The sequence below is a fragment of the Argopecten irradians genome, chromosome 2, assembly GCF_041381155.1.
Source record: "Argopecten irradians isolate NY chromosome 2, Ai_NY, whole genome shotgun sequence".
NCBI classification, from domain to species: Eukaryota; Metazoa; Mollusca; class Bivalvia; order Pectinida; family Pectinidae; genus Argopecten; species Argopecten irradians.
The window spans coordinates 5161482-5187965 of record NC_091135.1 but is presented as its reverse complement, the minus strand read 5'-3'; the positions used below and the strand labels follow the sequence as shown (position 1 = coordinate 5187965).

Sequence of the window (26484 nt, the reverse complement as noted above, 5' to 3'; positions counted from 1 at the left end):
GTTTCAACACTTCTCATCATACATAATGATTCATTTTCATCATTATTTGAATATCATTATTAAATTATATCGTTACTTTAACAGATATATGCATCACATTCTCATTAAAGTTTCAGTGCGAGCCTTCACTTTTTTATCGATCTTGTGACGTCATTTCCGGTAAATACAGCGATGGACGTGGAATATACCAAAATGAACTGCATGGTAAGTGGGCATTATTCGTGCTTTTAGAGAATGAATTTTCGGCTTGTGCTGATTTTACTATTTGGAACATCCTATATTTGATGTTATTTAGCATTCATGAGTTTCCAATGCCTACTTTTTAAGGTAGATCGGGCCGGTTGTATTCGGGACACTTTGGCGTGTCACACTCTCCGTGTCATGTCGTTTGTTATTGCAGAACTCGATGTCCATTTGTTACATGCGGATGTCACGATATGGACAGACACACCTACGGCTACGTACATGTGTGTGGGCGCGAGATAAACGCTTCCACTCGTTTCACTTATCTATTCCACCATCAGGAAGAGTCTAGTTTTTGTCGCCTAGGTGTATTTTGCCACCATCTAAACTATCCCAGAATGTAAGAATTTGAAAGGTGTTTTAAAAATCACATTCGGTTTAGTGTGCTTACTAACCAGTGCTTATAAAGTGATAAAAGACTTAAACTGTCTGTGCTGACATACGCCCCTCTGGGTAAACATATCCAGTGTAAAGGCCGATATTTATATGCTGTCTGTCAACATTTCATACATTTTTGTACATGTGCAACATTCCAATCACACACGATTACGTATACAGTATAGAACACAATTAATAAGTGTATTGTAATTGTGCAAGCTTATATTTAAAGATCAGTACCATGATTGGTGTGATCAATTAAGTCTGACCTAATTAAAGTTCAAATATTTAAATATGCACGAATTAAATTATATTAAGGATTATTTAAGATATATTACTGAATAAAATGGTTTTGATATGCAATTATTCTATTACTATGCACAAACATACATTGAATGTGTCCTAAAACTAAAACGTATGTTCTAGTTTTTATTATAAAAATATATTTGAAAAACAGAAGTTTAAATTTCGTTTCTCCAATTAAGGGTTTGTATTTTAAATCTTTTAATTTGCAGTCAATTGGATGATGTACACTGTAATTGATTTATTGAACATTCAAAACTTACAGCATTTGATTTGCTCATTATCGAAGATTTTAGTGTACATGCATATAGAAACTATAAAGTAAAGCAATGCTGCATCAGTTAAGTTTAGTTTAGTAGGATAAAATAAAAATTTATCATGTCATTGATATTGATATTAGGATATTACCATATACATGTGCGAATGGCAGACGTGTAGTCATATACATGTATATGCAATTTGCCATAATGGTTGGATATACACACGTTATATTATCTTTTTGTTTTTTTTTTTTCAATAGACTTTAACCTCTTTCTTTAAAGAGTATGATGAAATTTTAACCAAAATTCTGACTTTTAGAAACAAACTCTTCCATCATAGTTCATACCAATGATAGTACTATGATATATAGTGTAACTTGAATTTAACATGTAAAAGTTGATTGCACAAACCCTTTTTGACAAAGACATGTACATGATGGTAAGTACTGTAGAGAATTAACTCAATGTGTCCTGCAATTGAATTTTTTTGTAAATATATAAATTAACATTTTGTTTACAATACCAAGTTATTACTTGTTATTTGAAACTAGATATATAAATATTTAGATTGAATCTAGATATAGGCAAAACATTTTAGGGCTATGAATCATATATCTAATGCTGGTCAGTTTTAGTCTCAAAAAAAGTTGCATACAGCCTATACATGCACATACAGTTACGCCAGTTGCTACACACGCACAGATAAAAAAAAATGTAGAAAATGGATAGATAAATGATTTGTTTTACATACCATTATTATCACAAATTCTTTAAAATATTTTATAGATGCTGTAAGATTAGTTAATTATTAGTCTTATTTTGGCACATTCATGATCAGATTTAGTGTTAAATTTGTGTGAATGCAAGTTTGCACTTGCAGAGAAGTATTTACAAAATTTATTATTTTAATGCAAAATGTCTATTGTAAAAATGCTAAAATATTATTACTTTTAAAATATGTATATATATGTGTTAACAGTAATTAATATATTATATGAATAACAAAAATCTACTATAGGGATCTGAGACGTTTATTGTCTAACTGCATATGTAAATGAGTTGTTAAATGTCATAGTGTCATCATGCATATAATTATAAATCCTTAGTATAATTGTACTTCAAACAATCCCTTTACCTTGCAAAATTTCGCAATCGAATTCTGAAATAGCTTTTATTCTTATTTATGATTACATGATTACTTGATTAGTTGAAAATTGTTAATCCTGTTTTAATTTTTTTTTGCCAAATATTTATAGTTATAAATTGAGAAACTTCTTGAGATGTCTTGACAGCCATACAAAATGTATGTATTTTAGATGACACATATGATAATATTTTTTGGAAGCTAACAATACCTTTCAATTTAAACAAAAGCAGGTGTGGTTAATTTCTAATTATCAATCACTTATTGCTACTAGACTGCACTAATGAGTTTGGTATGATTAATTATATCAAATTGTCGAGAATCAAATAGAAGAAGTTTCCCATAGATTATGTGATTACACAACTGTCTGTCTTTTAACCCCTAACGAGGTGAATATTAATAATTATTTTGACACTTTTCATTATCGAAAATTATATCCCTGTTAATTGTAAATTAATTCATATTCTCTTCTGCTTTAAGTATTCTTTTAAAGATATTTTCTGCGATATTAATGGTTAACTTCAGTATAAGGCAAGCTTGTATATTATGGCATTCAAAAAAATGAGAGCCGTTTAACATTTACCAGTAGTAAGACATTTTTCACCACTCAAACAATGTACAGTACTAGTATTGTACTGGCATACACCTGTAATTAACTAAAACACAAAAGATCTGATGTAAAAAGAAAGTTTGTTCTTTCCCATACAAACAAAACAGACACAATACAAAATCTATTGTACATTGAATGAGTATATATTACACGTACAGTCAATTCAAGTTCATTATAAGTGACATACAACATCATAACTTACACATATGTAGTAAGTAAAAAAATGACTCCCAAAAACATTTACTGAGTTAATTATAGATCTACTTTATAACAACAAACAGTAGCTAAGAAAAGGAATTAACACAAATATAATTTTTAGAGAGGTGAGTATATATATATATATGTACTTTCACAAGCTTAAGATTTTGAAAAGGAATGGGTACAACTCTGACTTTTGTACATAAGTGAACCCAAAACCTATCAGTCTCAGAGTTATGTCAGAAAAAATTGTGTGGTTATAGTATAGTACATTATAGTTATCGCTGATAAGCTATAGCAATTGTACATACACGTGGAATTATCTATTTTTGAAAACAAGAGCACAATGGATGCAGACTCATGAGAATGAATTAAACAAGTCTGGTTTTACTAAATCTCTTCTTATTTAATTTCTGGATGTATAAGTGCTAATAATATATATATACTGGGTATGGGATGCATATTTAATACAAATATTGTAGGTATAACGTCACCTTTTTCTGTCAAATGTCTGTCGAAAGTGACATTGTGACATTAGCAACAAAATGTTTTGTCAAGGTGTGACATTAGCAACAAAATGTTCTGTCAAATTGTACTTTGTGACATTAGCAAAAGTTATAAAACTGAATTATACTCAATCTCTTCCAAGGATAAAGGGTTCTTTTAATTTTTATTATGTAGTGATAAAGTCTAAAAAGACTTCAACTAATTATACATATTTTCAATATATGTTATCAGAGAAAAGCACATTTTGAGCAGTTGCTAACGTCACCTTTGTCTGTCAAATGCCTGTCAAAAGTGACATTAGCAATTCCAATTTTTTAAATGCTTATAAATATTTATTTAAAGTGATTCTTGTTATTTTTTTTCCAATAAGTATACCAAATTATGGTATTAGTTTAATTTTGTCACAAAAATTGATTTGTGGAGAAAAAAGATGTCATGTAGAGTGGTAATTAAGTTCTGGACCACCTGTGCATGGAATATGTCGTATGCATTCATGCAATTTTTAGGGGTACAGATATACACAACTGGAACACTTATCATGTGGAACATGAATTTATATAGTCCCATTACAGGTAGACATGTATAAATGATTAATATATCGTGGTACACTGTGCATGTGCATATCCTCATTTCTTTTAGAATAATTTAAATATCAGTATTTATATATATTAAACCAATCATTAAATGCCAACCCCAATAATATGATATGGCATCACCTTTTCTTTAGCTTGGAAGATATTATGCAATTTTAGCATTTTACTGAAGTCCATACCTGGAAAACCCAATTAAAAGAATATTGACTGATATGAGGGTCAATATTCTTTTCTCATGTAGAGAACAGAAACCTGGATATAGGAAATAATCTCCATATATGTACATGTTACTAACCTGATATGAAATGTTTCTTTATATGTATGTAATTTATATATGCAGGCAAAATATACAGTTCACTCAAATACATATGTAGTGTAATGCATAGATTCAAATTGTACTGTTTACTGTATGGCAGAAACACTTAAAAAGATTGCTTAATTTAAATACATTGCTTAAGTTAATTAAAACTGCATGCAAATGACAAATTTCTTTGAAAATTGTAAGATGGAGCTAGTCAGGCCATGCTATGGTCTAGAATGACACGTAAACTAAGTCACATGTCAATTAAGAAGTTGGTTGTTTGAATTGTCAGCGAAAACCATATGCAACCAGATGAAGTCGATTAGCAGTACATGGACATATATTGGGAACATGGCTAGTATATATGTTGTGCGATTTTCTTATGAACCAGATGTGACAGCTGGATAGATGGTGATTTTAATATAAATCGGAAGTTACATATCAGTGGGGAATTTGGATAAAATTTGGCGTTAATTATCACCATTCAGTAGAATAGGAAGAGTTATGGTAAGATATGTCATGCATAATTATATTTAGTTTTGTGTGTTAAACTGATTTTGTGATGAATGCATATATGAAATTCAAATTTTAGTGAGACATGCTGCATGCATGTAAGTCATCAAACTTCATAAATTCAAGGTCTGTAGGACAATGGCAATACTTTCAGTTACCTGAATATTTAGTTAATTCCACTAGAATAATATATGTAATGAAATATTATCAGTTATAAGTTATAACAGTACAAACAAAATAATTCCAAATAAGCACCAGTTTTCAAGTTATATGAGGTACATTTATATGATTAATGATGCTTGACTGTATTTTTGACTGTAACAATCTGTAAAAGTTAAACAGTATGTGAGGTTATAACAGTACATATACTATGTTTTCCTGTTGTAGATCAAGTAGGATGACTGTAACATTAAACTGTTGTATTAAGACAATGGTGAGCCGCGTGAGGCTACAGTACTGTAATTTTGTGTTGTAGATGTAGGACGACTGTAACCTGCTGTAAGACAACAGGACGACTGTAACCTGCTGTAAGACAATGGTGAGCCGTGTGAGGCTACAGTACTGTATTTTTGTGTTGTAGATGTAGGACGACTGTAACCTGCTGTAAGACAATGGTGAGCCGTGTGAGGCTACAGTACTGTATTTTTGTGTTGTAGATGTAGGACGACTGTAACCTGCTGTAAGACAATGGTGAGCCGTGTGAGGCTACAGTACTGTATTTTTGTGTTGTAGATGTAGGACAACTGTAACCTGCTGTAAGACAATGGTGAGCCGCCTGAGGCTACAGTACTGTATTTTTGTGTTGTAGATGTAGGACGACTGTAACCTGCTGTAAGACAATAGTGTGCGGCCTGAGTCTACAGTACTGTATTTCTTGTGTTGTAGATGTAGGACCACTGTAACCTGCTGTAAGACAATGGTGAGCCGCGTGAGGCTACAGTACTATATTTTTGTGTTGTAGATGTAGGATGACCTGCAGACATCGCGAAATTTGCTGGTCCGACGGACATGTGCTGGTCCGACGGACATGTCCGGCAAAATTTGACTCGGACTGCCTTTTAAAATCCGGACTGGACCGACCGTCCGGCAATTATTTAGTACTGGAAGTTGGTAGAAATGGCATTTCTGTAGTATTTCACATGTGCCGTACCTGGCAAAAACGTAAACTGCATAAGATAATAATGAAAACAGCTGGATGCTAATAGCAGGAAGTTATGTTTACTTCAAAATTTCACATTAATGTTCGGTCCGGCAAAATCTTGTTTGGTCCGGCTTACTCAGAGTGCTTTGCCGGTCCGAATGTCTGGCCATTTTTTTCAACTTTCGCGATGTCTGGATGACTGTAACCTGCTGTAAGACAATGGAGAGCCCCTTGAGGCTACAGTACTGTATTTTTGTGTTGTAGATGTAGGACAACTGTAACCTGCTGTAAGACAATGGAGAGCCCCTTGAGGCTACAGTACTGTATTTCTTGTGTCTTAGATGTAGGATGACTGTAACCTGCTCTAAGACAATGGTGAGCCGCGTGAGGCTACAGTACTATATTTTTGTGTTGTAGATGTAGGACGACTGTAACCTGCTGTAAGACAATGGTGAGCCGTGTGAGGCTACAGTACTGTATTTTTGTGTCGTAGATGTAGGACGACTGTAACCTGCTGTAAGACAATGGTGAGCCGAGTGAGGCTACAGTACTGTATTTTTGTGTTGTAGATGTAGGACGACTGTAACCTGCTGTAAGACAATGGTGAGCCGCGTGAGGCTACAGTACTGTAAGGTGATCTTGGTCACCTCTATGGTATGGTTCCTCATTGATGTCTTTATCCTGATGTACTACACGGACTGTGCAGCCATGGGATCAGGCGCAGAATGTAAGGGAAAAAATGATAACCAGCCGCGAATGGATACAAAGCCCCAGGGCAGTGAGGACGGCTTCCTCGGAAAATTACTACCAAAAGGTATGGAAATCATGTTTTCTAATTTAGTTAATTAACTATAAAAATTAATTAAAATTATGCAGTGTGCATGCTAATTATAAGTAATGCAGCTAATATTATGCAGTGTGTTTAGGATAAATGTAAACCTGTATGACACTGGTGACATTTCTGCAATGTTAATTGTAACGCTAAGTTGATATCCTATATGACATCTTTACTAGCACATAAATCACCATTTCAACACTTCTTTAAGAAATGCATATTAATTTCATTAAGAAATTACATCACTTTTATTATTATTATCCCATCGTGATGATAAAGTGGCTGTTTGGTTGTTAACAAATCCTCTTTCATCTGTATTTTTTTAGGTTACTTTTAAAAGGGCATGTGTACATTTGTCTATACAACCACACCATTCTGACCTCAATGAGGTGCATTTCTAACACAAATTTTATGCATTTTGACAGAGCTATTATCAGTGATTTTTCTCCTTATATAACTGGGGTTGGTAAACGTCCCCATTCCCAATGCCAAAACCCCCTATTTTTTCCCAATTACAGTGAAAAATTCCAAATCAAATTGCTGAAAACCAAATAAAACCCACAAATATCTCCTCTCGTTGTTTAATTTAAAAACAATCTACTCTGAAACTGTTGTGATATAGTGATCATCACCTTTTGATAAATATTGACACAGTTTACTGTGATATCTAATCACCTATAATACCATGTCCGGTAAGATGTAACTTTTTCCCAAAACCGCTCTTTTTGCGATTAAAAATTCCCAATTTGTTGTAAAAACATTTTTCCCAAAATAGCCTGAAAAATCACTGATTATAATAATTACAGAAAGGAGCTAGCTGGTAGACTACATAAATACATTGTTGATCTAAAAATCATATGCCACGTAGGTGTAAACGTTGCATCAGTATTATCTATAAGTCAATTAATGATAAACAAGGATTTATTAGTATTATTCACACATGTAAAGCTTGAAATTCTTGACAATATTTGCCTACACTACAGTGAACTGTACAACACATGTTATTGATAAGCTCTATTAGATATTGATTTCATGCAGTCTGTTAGGCAATGCAATTATTTAAACAATACTGATTTATACAATGTCATATAATCGATTCATATGCAGTATATACGAAGTCCCCATATGGATATCACATGGTCTTAAAAAGCATTCAAACACAAGGTTTTCAAATAAAAGAATGAAAATTTTACTGAATATAATCTGTAATCTAGCTGCTAATCTATATCAAATTAATCATTGGAAAAATAATTAAAAACATATTTTTAAACAATACAATGGCACTTTTTGGTATTTAGTTGCCATTGTCTCAAAAGAGCGGTAGTTGGGGTATTCCGGTATTTGTTTGTCAAAATCTTTTAATTACGTCAAAAAAGCACAAACAATATAGCCAATAATTTTGTGGATGGAATTTTCACGACCACACCAATGGATGATCCCCGCTGAGGTCTCAATTTAGCTGTGGAATATGTTGCCATGGCATTTCTTACCATGTAATCATATATTAATTACATGCGGCACTTTTGAATGTACATGTAGAAATGCTAAATGAAAGCTTTCTTTAAATAATAAATTTCATGAACTTTATAGCACATTTGATTGTAAAATCTGTTTGTGAACTTGATTTGAATAGCGTGATTGATGAGCGGTTTGATTTGGTATATTGTAGGTCTAATGAAGCGACCTCCCACTGGGCCTGGGGAGATGGGGAAGGGAGTTGTAGTCCCCGCAGACAGACAAAGTGAAGCCAAAGAAAAGTTTAAAATTAACCAGTTTAACCTTGTAGCTAGTGATATGATGTCTCTCAACCGTTCTCTCCCTGATTACAGGATGGATGCGTAAGTATTTATCAAATTGAATGTAGTTACAAGTTCATTTCCTAGTACACTTTGTGAGGCCTCTCATCACTTCTCTACTTTGAACATGTTTTTACCATTTATAGAGGATGTGAGAAAAAAATTTATAAAATTTTTCAGTGGCCAAGCAAAAAAAAATTTAAAGATTGTAAATGTATCATTTTTATGATTTTTAAGCTAGATATCTTTGGTACAATTAAATCTCTGATATGTTGACCTTTGCCCTATATGTAATAGTGACCTTTTAACCTTTCAGGTGTAAGAGGAAGCAGTATGCGCCGGTATCTGAACTTCCCACCACCAGTATAGTGATAGTGTTCCATAATGAGGCTTGGTCCACCCTCCTACGTACTGTACACAGTATCATCAACCGGTCGCCAGCGGGACTGGTCAAGGAAATTATTTTAGTGGACGACGCCAGTGAACGAGGTAAATTCTACACTTGATGTTTAGTATAAAAATACAAGTACTAAGTGGCATGTTAGCGGTCGAGGCCATAATTTATTTTTCCAAAAGTCCAAGTTATATCAATATCCATGGTCAAATACCAGTATATATATGAACAATGGGTGACTTATATGTATCAAATAAAGATATGAAGACTTGACTTATATGTATCAAATAAAGATATGAAGACTTCATTTTATTCTACGTAATCGAAACTTTAGCTGTCTCATTATACCATGTTAAAGTGCACATATTAACTTACTCACCCCTGAAAACACATTTGGACTGGTCCGATTCCAAGGCTGGAAGAGTTCATTATTAAATTTCAGGTGTGAATGAGTTAATCATCCTGAACTTATACATGTTTATAGCCTGTATAATGTTTGTAAGGACTATATATATTTACTTTGATTTACATATTAATTGTGTATCAGTAATATAAAACACGACATTGCTAACATTACAGAGGAACTAGGCAGAAAACTTGAGAAGTATATAGCAACCTTGCCTGTGCATACTAAGGTTATGAGGTCCGAATCAAGGAATGGACTCATCCGAGCTAGACTAACAGGTACTTCATAATAAATCTTCTATGGTTCTATGTGTGTGCTTTCAGTTTAATATTCCATTTAAATCAATTATCTACTGTATATAATGACGGGCTGAGTATGCCCAAGAAAACTTACTCGAACAGAAAACATGGCTAATTATATGCAAATTGGACAAACTAAAAAATATGTCTGAATAGGGTTACATTGCAGGGGGAAAAAAAGGGTCGGTAGGTCGGGAGGATTTTTTTTAGGGTCGGTCGGGTAACCCTAAACAGACATATTTCTTTTTTGGCCTAAAGAAAACTCACTTGTACAGAAAACAGGAATATACGGCATATTCAAGGTCATGAAAAATCGTGTATCCATTTCTGTCTGAAAGTTTGATGGTCAACCAATTGTGACATTCCAAAAACCTAAGGAAATATTTAAGTATAATATGGTTTTATGATCCAGATATATAGATATTTATAAATATATGGAAATAGGTTGTTTTTGATGTCATCAAGTGATTATTGTATAATTCTGTTAAGAGATAATTTGATTAACATTTGGCAGATGAAATAAATATTTTTTGGACCTGACAAATGTTTGAATTGATTGATCTTTTGTAGGAGCGGCCGCTGCTAAGGGAGATGTAATCACATTTCTGGATGCTCATTGTGAGTGTACAGAAGGCTGGCTGGAGCCATTGTTAGCGGAGATCCACAAAGACAGGTATATACAGAAAAATATTAGAAGGGGAGACAATGCAATCAACTTTTTAATTTGTCTTCCCCCTCACTCCCCCCAAAAGCTAAACCAACAGTTCTGGGCGTCGTTTATATTGAATCGATTATAATATAAGTAAAAATAAATTAAAGGCAAAGGTTTCCAATATCCTGTAGGTCTTTCATCATGATCAGATATATGTCTGCAGAGGGATCAAAGGTGGATAAAGGAGTATTCTTATAGAGCCCCATAGATGATGTAGAAATACAGGTATGAAGAAGGATGGAGCACCAACTCAAAAGATTCCATAATGTAATATATTTTCTTTCATACCTACGGGTATATTACTGGTTGGTCTAGTGCAATACACTCATGTCGCCTGAGGCTGTATTACATGGCTACCCATTATTTTTTCTATTATGAAAAATTAACACTTTCAGCCACAGTGAATTTCTTCGAATTTAATTTATTCAAAATGGCGGTATGTAATAGTTGTAAAATTTCAATAAAATGTCAAGGTATGAAAGAATTATACTTTTTCATAAGTGGATATGAAGGATAGGGATATTCTACCCGAGGGATCACAAAATGTTGCAAAACCCTCGGCAAGCTTCGGGTTTTACTACATTTTGTGACCCTCGAGTAGAATATCCCTATCCTTCATATCCACATATGAAAGAGTCTTAAAATATAAACTAATAGATACCCACTAAATTACGGAATTTTTGGTGTTGATGCTGCTGATCCTTCTTTATGCGTGTTGTTATAATATGTAAATGTGGAGTTGTGCTGTTGTTATCACAGTATGTGAAGTGCACTTACTTATTCCTATTATCTGTTGTTAGGACCTCAGTGGTGGTGTGGGCCACAATCATTGACGTTATCAGTGACGACACCTTTGATTATATCTTCATGGATCTGATATGACATGGGGAGGCTTCAACTGGAAGCTCAATTTTAGGTGGTATCCAGTGCCTCAGAGAGAACTGGACCGACGGAATGGAGATCGGAGTAACCCTACAAAGTATGGAAATCATCGAGATATTGGTTTAATAGATTGTATTTATGAAGATGGAGCATCTTTAATTGATTGTATGAATGAAATAAGATTTTCAAATAGATTTAAGATCAATTTGATATTTGTTTACTATATCAAACATTGAATGACTTCCAATGCAACTATTGCTTCCAAAGTGATTAGTATGTAGTTAAGTTTTCATCTCACATCATATCATTTGAGGATAACAGGTACAACACATTTTTTCAATATTGATGAAGGTTAGTTTTGTATAAGCCCTGCACTAGAATTGTGGTAAAATCAGTACATTTAAATAACACAAAGTTGTAACCAATCATTTGATTAAAAGCTAAATAATAAATGTGATCAATTAACATTTGTAATGATAAGAAACATTTATGGATAAATATGGAAAAAAGATTGACAAAAACCGAAAGATTAAAAACATAATAACTTTGATATTTGTATACTTACAGAACTCCGACAATGGCTGGTGGGTTATTCGCCATTGATAGAAAATACTTCTATGAGATAGGCTCCTACGACGAAGGAATGGACATATGGGGAGGTGAAAATCTAGAAATGTCCTTTAGGGTAAGTGTATATAATAAGAAGCTAGAATATAGACGCATGGGGCTCTAAATATTGAATATAATGACATTTTGTCAGTCTTTGTGTGTATAGATGTAGAGGATGTACATTCTTTTCACAGTTTCACAGTTGAAGTGGTTCGCCTAATAGAGAAAGTAGTATAACCTGTAATACTATATGTAAGAGAAGGTCACTTAATAACATTACCCTGCCCTACACACAAAAGATAAAAAATGAATGAACCCAATGTATTATGCCACTTCTCAGTGAATGGACCAAAAGTTTATATGGTGGAAAAGTATTTCAATTTTTTAAGGTGCATGGTTCATATCTACTCTAATATGTGAACCAAGCACAATTACATAGTCCCGAAGTTATCCACAACGTTTTACATGAAAAAACAATATTATACTAAGCTTAAGTTTCCCAAAACACTTTATATAAACATTCAGCTGTCTGATACATGGCCATTCTGGAGAAGTCAAGTCATCCCGAATCAATTCTTACACCGTCTCCATGATTTTGTATCTCTCTGTTTTAGGTATGGATGTGTGGGGGACAGGTTTTTATCGTGACCTGCTCCAGAGTGGGACATGTGTTCAGGAAGACCTCTCCCTACTCCTGGCCCGGGGGTGTGGCTCGTATCATCAACCACAACACACAACGTATCGTGGAGGTGTGGATGGATGAGTACAAAGAGTTCTTCTATAAAATTAATCCAGGTACGATGATTCTCTTGTATTACATCTTCTCATGCATTTAAATTGTTGTTCCTGCTGTGAGATGGTAAAGCTCAACATGGCCATAGTCATTTACATGTATTTACCAAATTTAAAAAAAAATAAAATTATTTAATCATTATACAATCATTTGATTATAATATATCGGTATTATACTTCATCAACAACCTTTTTTCTGTTGTGAGTAAGAAAGAATATTCACTGCATGAGCAACTTTTGATTTAACTTTTCTAAGATATTCCACATTTCATTCTTCTCAAAATTGATATCTTTTAATTGCATAAGAATCAATTATAGAGCTTGATATATAAAGAAATATATGTAGACAAATTATATTTCTCAATTTTACTGCATATATGTGATGTATTTATCATTATGACATTTTGTCCCTCATTATATTTATGAAGTACACCACCACCATGTTAAGCTATATCTTAAATGGGTTTTGATGTGTTTTACATGATGCAGCTGTGAAAAGTACCAGTTACGGTGATGTGACGGCTAGAAAAGATATGAGGAAGAGATTAAATTGTAAAAGCTTCCGCTGGTACTTAGAAAATGTTTATCCAGAATCTCAGATGCCAGTGGACTACTTCGCACTGGGAGAGGTGAGAAAAACAAATACAGCCAATCCGGGAGTTTCGAGATACCAAAATCATGTGGATGAAGTATGACTTACTCTCCATTAGTCCGACCTTCAGGTTATTGTGACGTCACAAAAAAACATGTCGGTATATGACGTCACAATCATAGGAATGTGGGACTATTCAACAGTAAATTGTATTGCAATCACATTATTTTGGTACCTCAAAATCACCGTCTTATATTTGAATGTGTTGGATCATCCATAAGGACATTCATTATTATGACTATACATGCTATGTAAATTTTATAAATGTCTTGGATGCATATCCTTACTGCTGAAACCAATATTATACAATACAATGTTCTGACTTTAATAGTTGTACTGTATTGTCCGTTTTATGCGAACAGATTCGTAACAAAGAGACAGGTCACTGTGTGGACAGTATGGGAAGGAAGAGTGGAGAGAAAGTTGGACTTGTCAATTGTCATGGAATGGGAGGCAACCAGGTAAGGCAAATCTTTCAGGGAAGACAACTTTATTAGGCAGGGGAAATAACTACTTATTATAAAATCTTAAGGGAGACAATTGAGTGAGGCAGGGTAGGTAATCAGGTGATGCATTCCTTTATATTAGGGGAAAGTTTCAAAGTTATCAAATATTTGAAGGGATACTACTCATATAAGGTAAGGTAAATGACGTGATCCAAGAAATTGGATTTGAAAGAGGGTGATAATTCGCTTTGATAGGAGTTAGGGAGTAAGACAAGGCAATGTAATTTTGTCAACTCCATTGCGGCAATTGAAGTTTGATATCAAAAGTAGATGAAGTAATGAACATAAGAAGATTGTATCTGACAGGGAAACAAATAAGATATAATAGACGAGAAAAATGCTAAAAGTAAAATAAAAATGAACAAAATGAAGATCAGTATCAGGACATTAAACTCAAATTTTAACTTTAATGAATATGTTTATATAAGATTTAACAGTCTTGTGCTTATAAAAATTTTGTAAAATCACTTATTTGCTTTACCTAAAAGACACAGATATATATATATTATTAATATGAAAATTTGATGTTTATTAATCTATCAGTGTATGGTAATATGCTATATTACTTTCTTATTGATCTATAATTATTACAATTGATTTTAAAGAAGATGATTGAAAATGAATTCTTGATAATTATATTTAATTCATATTGAGGGGTGTTTTAAAAGAGGATTTATGAAAATTAATTATTGTACATTGTATTTAATTTATTTTGAGGGTTGTTTTGAAGAAAGATACGACAATAGTTTAATGTTTACTTTGATTGATAACCATCACTGCACACTTTCAGATATTTTCTTACACCAAAAAGAAAGCTTTACAAACCGATGACTTGTGTTTGGATGTGTCGTCCATCGGTGGGCCGGTAAAATTGTTTCAGTGTCATGGTCTAGGTGGCAACCAGCAGTGGGAATATAACGGACAGGTAACTGGCTGTCCTTGATCTGACCTCTACAGCCAACAACTGACCAGTCATGTCAACTGACCACAGGCACTAGGACAACTTACATAGCTGGTCAACTTTTTGGGATAAAAAATAGTCATAATTGGCCATACTGGGACTTTTACTTTCAGTTAATACTTTCAAAAAAAATTTGACAAGGTCATCCTGACTCTTACTGTGGAGAGGATATTGGACCTCAGAAATCTAAAACATTAATAAGATTTTGTAACATTCAAAATCAGAATAAATTTGGTAAATTTTCAACTAAATTTTTTTTTTTTTCAATTATTTGAAATTAGTATGGATGGCGTTAATATGATCCTGATCTTGACCTCCCTAGGTACGGTCTGCCTGGTGCCTGTGTGTTCTTGTGTTGTGGCTGTTGGTATTAATCAGATTAATTCCAGAGCTGTGCGGCTGGCATGCTGTGGCGTTAAGGGTTGTCCACCTCGCTGTGGCCACACCCACCACTCCCATGTGTCCATAATGCTAAATCTGCATGTATTACACCAGGTGTTTGCCTACACGGGCAAGCAGCAGATAATGACTGACGAAAACATCTGTATGGAGGCAGCGTACAATCAAGTAAAATTTGTGCGGTGTGACAGTGGAAAAGGGCGTTGGAAATATATGCGACAGGTAGTGTTGAATTGTAGCTTGTAACCTGGCTTTATTGGGTGTGGTGTTTCACAGCCTAACCCCCTCTTCACCCCGCCGCCCCACCCCGGGGATTTTAGCTACTTTCTTCTCTCTGCTACTCTCTCCAACAAACGAGAATGGCCTGTTGTGACTTGTAGAAGATGGATGATACACTTATACTAGCTTGTAATACTGACACCCTCTATATACATGTAATTGTTTTCGGCAAAAATCAATACTTCACAGTACTGTATATATATTGTTGTCGGCAAAAATCATAACTTCACAGAACTGTATATATATTGTTGTCGGCAAAAATCATAACTTCACAGAACTATATATATATTGTTGTCAGCAAAAACCATAACTTCACAGAACTATATATATATTGTTGTCAGCAAAAATCATAGCTTCACTGTGTGCGTATGCAAGATTCATCCATCCATTCAGATTCAAATATGAAGCAATGGTTTTTTTAAAAACCCAAATTAATATCTTTGTAAATAATTACTTAGAGCAGGAGATCAGAACAAAAAACCCACCAAAAATCATAAAAAAATCATTTAAAATCCCTTCAAAATAAATGTGAGGAGAGACTGGCAATCTTTCAGGTGGTGGGCATACTAACATTGGTGCAGGTTTGGTGTATTTGTGTAGGCTAACATGCATGTAGGCATAGGCTATTGCAGGAATAGGCATCATTTTTATAGGTTGACACTGGTAAATTAGCGTAAACATTTTGATATAAAGGTTTTTGGTCTTCTTAAATTTATATGTAATTATATATAGGTTGGCGCACACATATATATATATATATATATATATATATATATAATACTATAGCACATTTTAAGACCAATGTATAATTCACATTTGTACATTAATATACATTGCACACATGTATTGACATCATAATATACATTGCACACATGTATTGACATCATAATATACATTGCACACATGTATTGACATCATAATATACATTGCACACATGTATTGACTTCATGTATCTTGTGTAATAGGCTAAAATGAATGCATATATGCTGACATTGTAACAGGCATGTGTATATAGGCTAGCACAGGTGCAGGTTGAATAGGCTAACTCAGGTGGAGGAAAATGATCATAGGCTTTGAAATTCATTGTCATATGTCTACATTATTTTATAGTGGTGAAGGGTTATTTAGTGATCAGTAGATATACTGATTACTACGTAAACATTATTGTAGACAAAGGCTTGTTTAGTGAACATATCAGACTAGATTTAAAAGGTTTTAACAGCCTACACATGAGAAAATTGAGTACATGGTTTATGTAGTTGCTTATTTAGAGACCAAAACTGCATAGGTTCACATAGGAATACCTTTTTTTACTGGTAAAGGCTTATTGAATACATGCAGACTAACACTTAGAATATTACACTTACATTAATTCAGTGTATTACCCTATAAAATTTACATCAAATGTTTAACCTAACATGTAAAGGCTTAAGCTTATTAATTAATAGAGACTTAACACGTAGTACGCAAGTAGTACACATTAGATGTACATCTAGATATAGACTAACCCTTACTAATGCAAAGCTACATCTCTATAATTGTTTGAATTAGTTCACTGGGCGACTTTTCTCTTTTAGTTGAGGACATATTTTGTTGTGTTGAAGGAGTGTCTAACCTGTTTCTGTAGAAGACGTTATGTACCTTAAAGTGTGGTAACTGCGTGACTTTGACTTACATTCTTGGTGGTATTTATCAATATGCATTCCAGTTACAGAATGTGGTACATTGTCTTTGAGGGGAAATGTAACTTCTAATTAGTTGCGGATGTCTCTACTACGATGTGGTATGTGTCTCTCTTTGTGCAGCTGTATGAGCAGAGATTGGATGCAATGATCATTGAGATGATTTAAAAAAAAAAAAAAAAAGAATTTGTGATACTTTTACTTACTATCACCGTAGCACAAGTTGTGTCATAAAAAACACCTTCATGACTGATCTGTATATATAGTGTAAAGGTTTACTTTCAACAGCTGAATCAGGTGCATAACATCTCATTAATTCATTCCATGCAAGTTTGCATGGCCTTCCAAAATGTTGTTTTGCTGTATTTATGATATACTGTAGTGTTACACCAAACATTAAAGGATTGGTTATCATGTGCACAATATCTATATTTATCACAAATGAAAGGAACAACCAACAAAGGAGTCGACCATCACTAGATACTTAATGACCTTGCAATTGATTGGAATTATTTTGAGGATTTAGCTAATATCCTCAAGAAGTCAGTTATATAGTGTTTCTGAGATATTGAAGCGTGGCCGGGAAACACAGGAAATTTATTTGATTAATGTCTTACATTGGAATAATTAATGAATAGTTATTGTGGAAATGTTTATGCAACAGAGGGTTGAATTACCATTGCTGAAATTTTATAATGTGGAAAGAAACTAGAAAGCAGTCCGTGTGTTGTAGATGCAGTAGTGATTAGACATGACTTTAGCCTGATCTATACCATAGCTATTTAGAGACATTAACAGACAATATGCGACTGCTGTTTAACCAACAACCCCTATCCAATCCCATACTTCCCCTTCCCCTGTACTAATACTGTAATGCAACATATTAACTACCTTTATTTTTTCAATATTCTTTATACCCCACTGAAAAATTGCCTGCTAATTAACGGGACACCCATAACCGGGAAAGGGAGATTATACTTACCTACCCCACTAAAAAGAGGAACAGTTGGCTGATAATATAAGGGACATAACACTAACCTTTAAAGGGAGGATTTTACCTACTCCAACCCTAACCATTAAGGGGAGATAATATTTACCTAAAAAGACAACTTGTTGCTGGCTCTGGAGAAAATCCTAACAAATAAGGGGAGACAATTTTAACCTATTCCAACCCTAATCATTAAAGGGAGTTAATATTTTTACGTATCCTATCAAAAAGACAACTTGTTGCCTGCTAATCAGAGGAGATAACTCTCACCATTAAGGGGAGACAATTTAACCTACTCTAACCCCAACAATTAAGTGGAGTTAATATTTACCTACCCCATTAAAAAGAGAACTTGTTGCCGGCTAATAAGAGGAGATAACTCTTAACAATAAGGGAGATAACCGTTTGCCTGCTAATTAAGGGAGGTAATTCTAACATTTGAGTGGAGATAATTTATTGACCATGGAGTGAGGATCACAGCATGCTTGCCAGCCTGGTGTATTAATCGTGTAGAAACATTTTATCTCTCATTCCCTTATTGTCAATCAAGCAATTAACAAGAATACTAATATATTCATTGAATATTATGGCTTTATAATGTTTTTAAAAAATCGATAATGCATCTGCTTGAACTTCAAATAATTAACTGTCTATTGACCTCGATTGACATTTAAGTGACACTGATATGCTATGTTGATACACATGTTTGTCCCTCCTCCCCAGAAATTATTCAGATGTTATTCTCTAATCTTTTATATATGCATTTCTTATCATAATTTTCTACCTATACTATCTATACAATATCACCATCAAAATCTATTTCTTTGCCCTCTCTATTAAGACAAAGTTATTTCAACCTATGGCATTTCTTTTTGAAAATGTATTAGTTGTATATAATGTATTTCTGATTTCCATGGCATTCTTTTTACGTGATGGTCATATGAGCTGTTTACGTTTCTAATCTCTCAGGCTTATGTTTAGATTTTGTTAATATTTGTGTATGTCCAATTTCTGCAGGGAGGAGGAACATAAGATATGCTTTATGTATACTTATTATTAAACCACAATCATTAATGATAATTATAACATAACAGTGGATGAATCATGATAACAATATCCTGTAAGGTTAGGCTATAATTTTCTGGCATCTTTTAAAAAATTTAAGTAATATAAAAATAGTAATTAATATAAAAAAGTTGAATAAGAATGCTGCTTAGCCAAAGCATGCAGCCCAATGTGCCATCTGGTAATCACTGTGCTTGAAATTGTTATCATGATGGTGACACAAGTTTTTTTTAAAGATGCTCCACTGCTAATTATAACAAATGGTATTTTCTCATTATCAAAAACAGCAGCAGACGATTTGGTATTTTTATTCAGTTACAAAAGTTACTTATTTTACATCATTACCCCATTGAAAAGTTTGAGCTTCTAATTTTACTTCAAGTTGAAAATACAGAAAATAATTAATTGCATCCCAAAAAATTCCGTGGCACTATATCCGATATGGAATGAAGTAATGATTGCTCATGACCCAAAGGCAAAATAAACTATTTTATATCATTTTTTGTGTTAATTAGACATACATATACACGATTAAACACTGATTATTGTTCAAATGATGAATATCATTAATGCTCTGTCGGCGGTGGAGCATCTTTAAGATTGAGGGGAAAAACACTTCCATATTTGTTAATTATTAAAAAAAAATATAAATTGATGAAAAATTTTGTATGTTCTAGACAAAAGCATGTAATGTCAAGCGAATTAAAGTTTGTTGTGATAATCATGTAGCTTTACACTACATGAATTAATCTTTTATATTTATGTATCATCTTGCTGTGAAATTATTTTACCGAACTTGTTCTGTAACAATAGTAGTTTGCCATATAACATTACTTAACTAAATAGCAACTATCAGCTCAGCTTGTAAGTTTTCTTGCTTTTGACTTGGTAAAACATATTCCTCCCATTAATTTGGACATAGATTCCTCACAACTAAAATCCAGAACTAGTTTGTCTTTGAGAACAGTTGATTTTAGCAATGATTGTTCAGGACCTTTATTACCAGGTATATGGAAATAAAAAAAAAATCAGACTTTGTTTTCATTTTGGATGATATTTAATGCCTTTATTTATTGTATAAAATATTCTGTAGTAATGTTTTGTTTGATATCCAATATGATCACCCTGTTTCCAATGTTTGTTTCCATTGTTAAGTTTAGTGTGGGTTTTTTTTACAGACATTGGAACTTCGCCACATTAATAGTAAACAGTGTCTAGGTGCTGCCAAGCCATCAGATAGGGAGTCACCTACAATTGGTAAGTTGTTCATTTTCATCCTCTCCCTTGTTATTATTACTCAATGTCATGTGTTACTTTTATGAAAGTCCGAATTACTGTAAATCAACTTATTTTCGTGATAACTTAATTTTGTGATTTTATTGTTCACTAGCAGTTGCCCTCTTTCATCTCTTGTTCCCTTGTCACCTTGCCCTATTTAACTTCTTGTTCCCTTGTCACCTTGACCTATTTCACCTCTCTCTTCCTTATGGCCTTGCCCTATTTTAATTATTGTTCCTTTGGCATCTTGCCCTATTTTACTTCTTGTTCCTTTGTTGCCTTGCCTTATTTCACCTCTTGTTCCCCTGTCACCTTTTTGCCTTATTTCAGGCCTTGTTCCCTTGTCACCTTGCCCTAGTTCACCTATTGTTCCCTTGTCACCTTTTTGCCCTATTTCCCTTTTAGTTTTCTTGTTGCCTTGCCCTATTTCACCTCTTGTTCGCTTGTCACCTTTTTGCCCTATTTCACGTTTAGTTTCCTTGTTGCCTTGCCCTATTTCACCTCTTGTTCGTTTGTCACCTTTTTGCCCTATTTCCCTTTTAGTTTTCTTGTTGCCTTGTCCTATTTCACCTCTTGTTGGTTTGTTACCTTTTTGCCCTATTTCACGTTTAGTTTCCTTGTTGCCTTGTCCTATTTCACCTCTTGTTCGTTTGTTACCTTTTTGCCCTATTTCACGTTTAGTTTCCTTGTTGCCTTGCCCTATTTCACCTCTTGTTCGTTTGTTACCTGTTTGCCCTATTTCACGTTTAGTTTCCTTGTTGCCTTGTCCTATTTCACCTCTTGTTGGTTTGTTACCTTTTTGCCCTATTTCCCTTTTAGTTTTCTTGTTGCCTTGCCCTATTTCACCTCTTGTTCGTTTGTTACCTTTTTGCCCTATTTCCCTTTTAGTTTTCTTGTTGCCTTGTCCTATTTCACCTCTTGTCCCTTTGTTACCTTTTTGCCCTATTTCCCTTTTAGTTTTCTTGTTGCCTTGTCCTATTTCACCTCTTGTTGGTTTGTTACCTTTTTGCCCTATTTCCCTTTTAGTTTTCTTGTTGCCTTGCCCTATTTCACCTCTTGTTCATTTGTCATCTTTTTGCCCTATTTCCCTTTTAGTTTTCTTGTTACCTTGCCCTATTTCACCTCTTGTTCGTTTGTTACCTGTTTGCCCTATTTCACGTTTAGTTTCCTTGTTGCCTTGCCCTATTTCACCTCTTGTTCGTTTGTTACCTGTTTGCCCTATTTCCCTTTTAGTTTTCTTGTTGCCTTGCCCTATTTCACCTCTTGTTCGTTTGTCACATTTTTGCCCTATTTCCCTTTTAGTTTTCTTGTTGCCTTGCCCTATTTCACCTCTTGTTCGCTTGTCACCTTTTTGCCCTATTTCATGTTTAGTTTCCTGGTTGCCTTGCCCTATTTCACCTCTTGTTCGTTTGTTACCTGTTTGCCCTATTTCCCTTTTAGTTTTCTTGTTGCCTTGCCCTATTTCACCTCTTGTTCGTTTGTCACCTTTTTGCCCTATTTCACGTTTAGTTTCCTTGTTGCCTTGCCCTATTTCACCTCTTGTTCGTTTGTTACCTGTTTGCCCTATTTCACGTTTAGTTTCCTTGTTGCCTTACCTTATTCTACCTCTTGTTCACTTTTCACCTTGCCCTATTTTATCTCTAGCTCCCTGGTCGCCTTGCCCTATTTCACCTTTTGTTCACTTGTCACCATGCCCTATCTCACATTTTGCTCCCTTGGCACCTTGCGCTATTTCACCTTTATCTCCCTTGTCGCCTTGCGCTATTTTTGCTCTTGTTCCTTTGTTGCCTTGCCTTATTTCTGATTTCGTTCCCTTGTGGCTTTGTGGTCGCCTTGCCCTATTTCGCCTCTTGTTCCCTTGTTTCCTTGCTCTTTTTTTATCATTCTTTGCCCCTTTACTGTGTTTTACCTCTTGTCCCCTTACCCTGTTTGACTTCTTGATCCTTGTTTTCTACATTCCTTGCATCCATCTCTATATGTATCCTGTGTGGGGGGCTTAGTACATAATACAGTGATTGTCAGACATTGAAGATTAAACTTTAACTTCGTTGTTATTTAAGGTCCCTTCTAACTAAATTTTGTCTGTGTTTCAGGTGCATGTGATGGTAGTGCTTCTCAAAAATGGATTATCAAAGATATGAAATGGTGAAAGGAGATTTAGTTTAGTATTCAGTGTAAGAACTTGTGATAAAAGCTTGTTATGTTTAATTATCTTCCACGACTGTAAGAATGGAGACAGACTAAACATGGCCAGCTATGTGTGATGTTCAGTTAAGTAGGAGGTGAGGCTTAGTGAGGGAAGCCGAGCCATGACTGGAGATGTGACCTGTCAGTTAAGTATAAAAGCCCATGCTGATGATGGACTGAGGACTTTAGGGCAAACATTGACACAATCTGAGTACGTGACAGGAAAATAAACAATGTAAGGAAATGTTATCAAACATTTACTTACCTCAATTTCATCATGTAAAGAAAGGTATCAGCTTTAGAGAATGATGCTAATTAATGGAATACTATCAATTTCAATAATATTGTGTGATGATGTTCTTTGCCAAACTGTTAAAAAAAGTTTGGGGTATATGCTAGTTTGCCAACAAATATGATACTACATGTATAAGTGAGTTTTCCATACCTTGTTACAACTTGGATGTTGGCATGGTTTTGCTAACGTGAGTGGTATAGTCATAAGTCAAGTACATTTAAGAATTGAAATAAAATGGGCCTGTGAGGTAGCATTTTTACATTGGACAGAACTGTATGCTTGAAATTTGTAATATCAGTTGGTAAACGATGTATTTTGAAGCTGATCATCATGATACACATTAATTTATATTTTGATTTTATGGATGGGATAGCAGTATGCTGTTGTGATATTCGTAAAGTCAACTTCCATAAGTGATTTTAAGGGTATTGTCACAATGTTGTACAATGATTACAATTCACAGTTTAGATCATTAGTTGGCTATATGTTTGCTTGTGTTTTTAATTGTTATTTTAATCATTTATATGTAATGATTAGAAACCATTCCGAAATATGTAATTGACATTTTAAGATCTAGTCCTCCTGAAATCTCCCACTGGGCACCAGCTTTGTCAACATTCCTTAACTTGGAAATTTTCCTAGGAGTGCATAACTGAATTTAAGAGGAAAATTTCATTTTAAGAAATGTTTCTTGCTTGAAATTCAGAAATTCTTTCCTGTGGAGAATCCTAAGTTAAAGATTTCTCTTCAGTCAATGTATACTGATAAAATAAGGCACTGGTTCATTCTGAGGCATATAATCTTGAAGGTACTGTTATGATCATGAGGTCATTTTAAGGTCAAGATAGGTCAGCCAACGTCGGCTTGCGGTTAGCTGTAACCTTAGCCATAGGTCAGTTTTGCATCTGGCAATCTCGTTCATATCTACCGGTTAGTCCTTAGGTCTAAAATTAACCCTTGACCTTATATCTGATTGATCTGATATGACCTTTACCCTTTGTCGAAGTTCCAGGGTCAATGTTTGATATTTTATACAGGGATTTATTCTACAGTATTAAAATCATGGATCTAATGTATCTTGATTTTACTTTTTAAATAACAAGCAATTGTCTCAAGGTTTTGTTTGATTTGTAATTTACTCAGTAATTTTATATGCAAAGATTTTTTGGGGTAGAGTGACGGCAAAATTGATATAATCTTGTTCATGTTTGTCAAGAAATACCATCATCTTATTTATATTAGGATAAATTAAGATAAACTTAAATTATTAGTTAAATGATTTATAAAGCTAGACTAAAGCAATTATGTTATAGATGTATATCATTCTGAAAATTTTAGCAAAATAATAGTACGGTGATTATTTTTATATGAATTTTGTGTAAGACTGTAATTTGCTTGCATCATCAGTAGCATGTTTGTTCAGATTTGCATGAGTGTTTTTGTGTGTGTGTGTGTTTGTTTAGAACTGACCGAGATGTGAACATGAGATATTGTTGTACTTAAATTATATATAAATACCTATATTTAGTATTCTAAGAAATACTTTAAAAATTTTGTGTGTATATTTTGATTTGTATTTTAACTGTATTATGCAATGTTTAGTGTAGAGAACCATATATGTGTACTTGTATTAGATATTCATTTATTAATAATTAATTACATTAATCTTCAATCTTCCAGCCGTCAGCCGACCTTGTGGGTTAACGTTTCTTCGTTCCTGACAAGCTCATAATTTGTTAACTTTGTAAAATGAATTAAAAAAGGATAAAATATATTATTTATTATTTGATTTAAGGATGATCTAATTCATTTTATGTTAATGTAGAATATGATTTTATGGTTTTTGGACTTATAACATGGCTATTTAAGGAAAATTGGAGAATTTTAATCCATGTGTATAAGGCAGTTTAACACCATATGATAATACCTTAACATGTCTTGGTGAAATAGACAATAATTAATAACTGTACTTTACCTTTTAGGTTATTCTTAAAATACTTCAATCAAAAGATCAGAATCCAAAGCAGTAGTATAATTTCAGTTCTTTAATACTAAATCTTTGAAAAGTTTAAAATAGATTGTATTTAGAATGCTATAGCTTTAATTACCTAGTGCTTATCAAAAATTAGCTTTACATCAAATCACACTTATGTGGCCAATGTTAGACCGTAATAGTGACTAAAATTGAACCATATTTCCTTAATTTGAATGCATTTTATTTCTCAAGTCCTCTGAGAGTTTGGTTAATCTGAATACGTTTCCTACCCGTAGGGAACCCCATTCCCTTACTACAATCTAGAAATGCAGAGCAGGTGTTTTGTAACACATTGTTTTGCATTGTGTATCTCTGGACCCTCTTTAACCATTTTGGATGTTTCTGGCATATCAGACAAGTCTTGTGAGAAACACTGACCTACAGGGGTCTATGTTTCCCCATGGTGCTGGTTTTCTCAGGACCGAGCCTCGGATAGGGCAAAATGTCATGCTGGCATGGCAACTACAGCTGTGTTTCCCACACCAATTATGTTCAGTTAATTAGTTGTCTATTGAATATTCATTAGTTATTGAATGATATGTGTTTTGTCTATTGATTTGTAATTATGTTTTGGCAAATGACTATATATAGAGGAAAATTATAGTTTAACCGAAAACGGACATGTCTCTAACAGACATGTGTTTTTAGCAGCTAAAACCATTGACTATGCATAGCTGTCTTCAGAAAGCAAATGTTTTTCATAACTCTTCCAGTATTCAGTATTCATAACGCCTGCAATAAATCAATAAATATTCGTTCTTTAAAAGTTATTCCAAAATAAGTACTAATTTGTATTCGAGCATGTTCTTCATTATTTTAGTATTTATAATATCTGCAATAGGTGACAGGTTCTTTATGAGTTATCATGAAATGTGTAATCTGATATTTTCAAACTGATATCCCTCGTGGTTATCAGGAAATCATGGACATCATGTAGTATGGGTTTTTTTTTTCAAAAAACCATACCAAAACAGTTAAGCATAATTATTTTTGTGCCATTATTTTAATATTTGTTTAAAGACACTTAGATTGGGATTTGTTCATGTTTTGATGTTCAACAAAAAGAGTGGTACAAAGATGATTTTGAAAAGAAAATGCGATTTACCATCAAAGATCATTTTCAGCTAGTAATGTACCTGATTACTTTTGGGGATCAACTTCACTCGCGTCCAATTTACAAGATGAAACTCAATAATGTGCATATAAAAAAGGTGACTTGTAGTAAAAACATGTTATACCAA

General features: G+C 33.7%; 1 protein-coding gene across 1 annotated transcript; it reads left to right on the top strand.

Moving 5' to 3' along the window:
* The first annotated feature begins 90 nt into the window (after positions 1 to 90).
* LOC138314219 (polypeptide N-acetylgalactosaminyltransferase 13-like) lies at positions 91 to 26484 on the top strand. Its single transcript, XM_069254441.1, is given in 15 exon segments — positions 91 to 204; positions 6761 to 7005; positions 8696 to 8864; positions 9139 to 9311; positions 9796 to 9900; positions 10492 to 10594; positions 11434 to 11497; positions 11500 to 11612; positions 12083 to 12200; positions 12739 to 12919; positions 13406 to 13545; positions 13931 to 14029; positions 14865 to 14999; positions 20627 to 20705; positions 22820 to 26484. Coding segments are annotated over 14 exon segments (1749 nt in total). The 5' UTR covers positions 91 to 204; positions 6761 to 6791; the 3' UTR covers positions 22876 to 26484.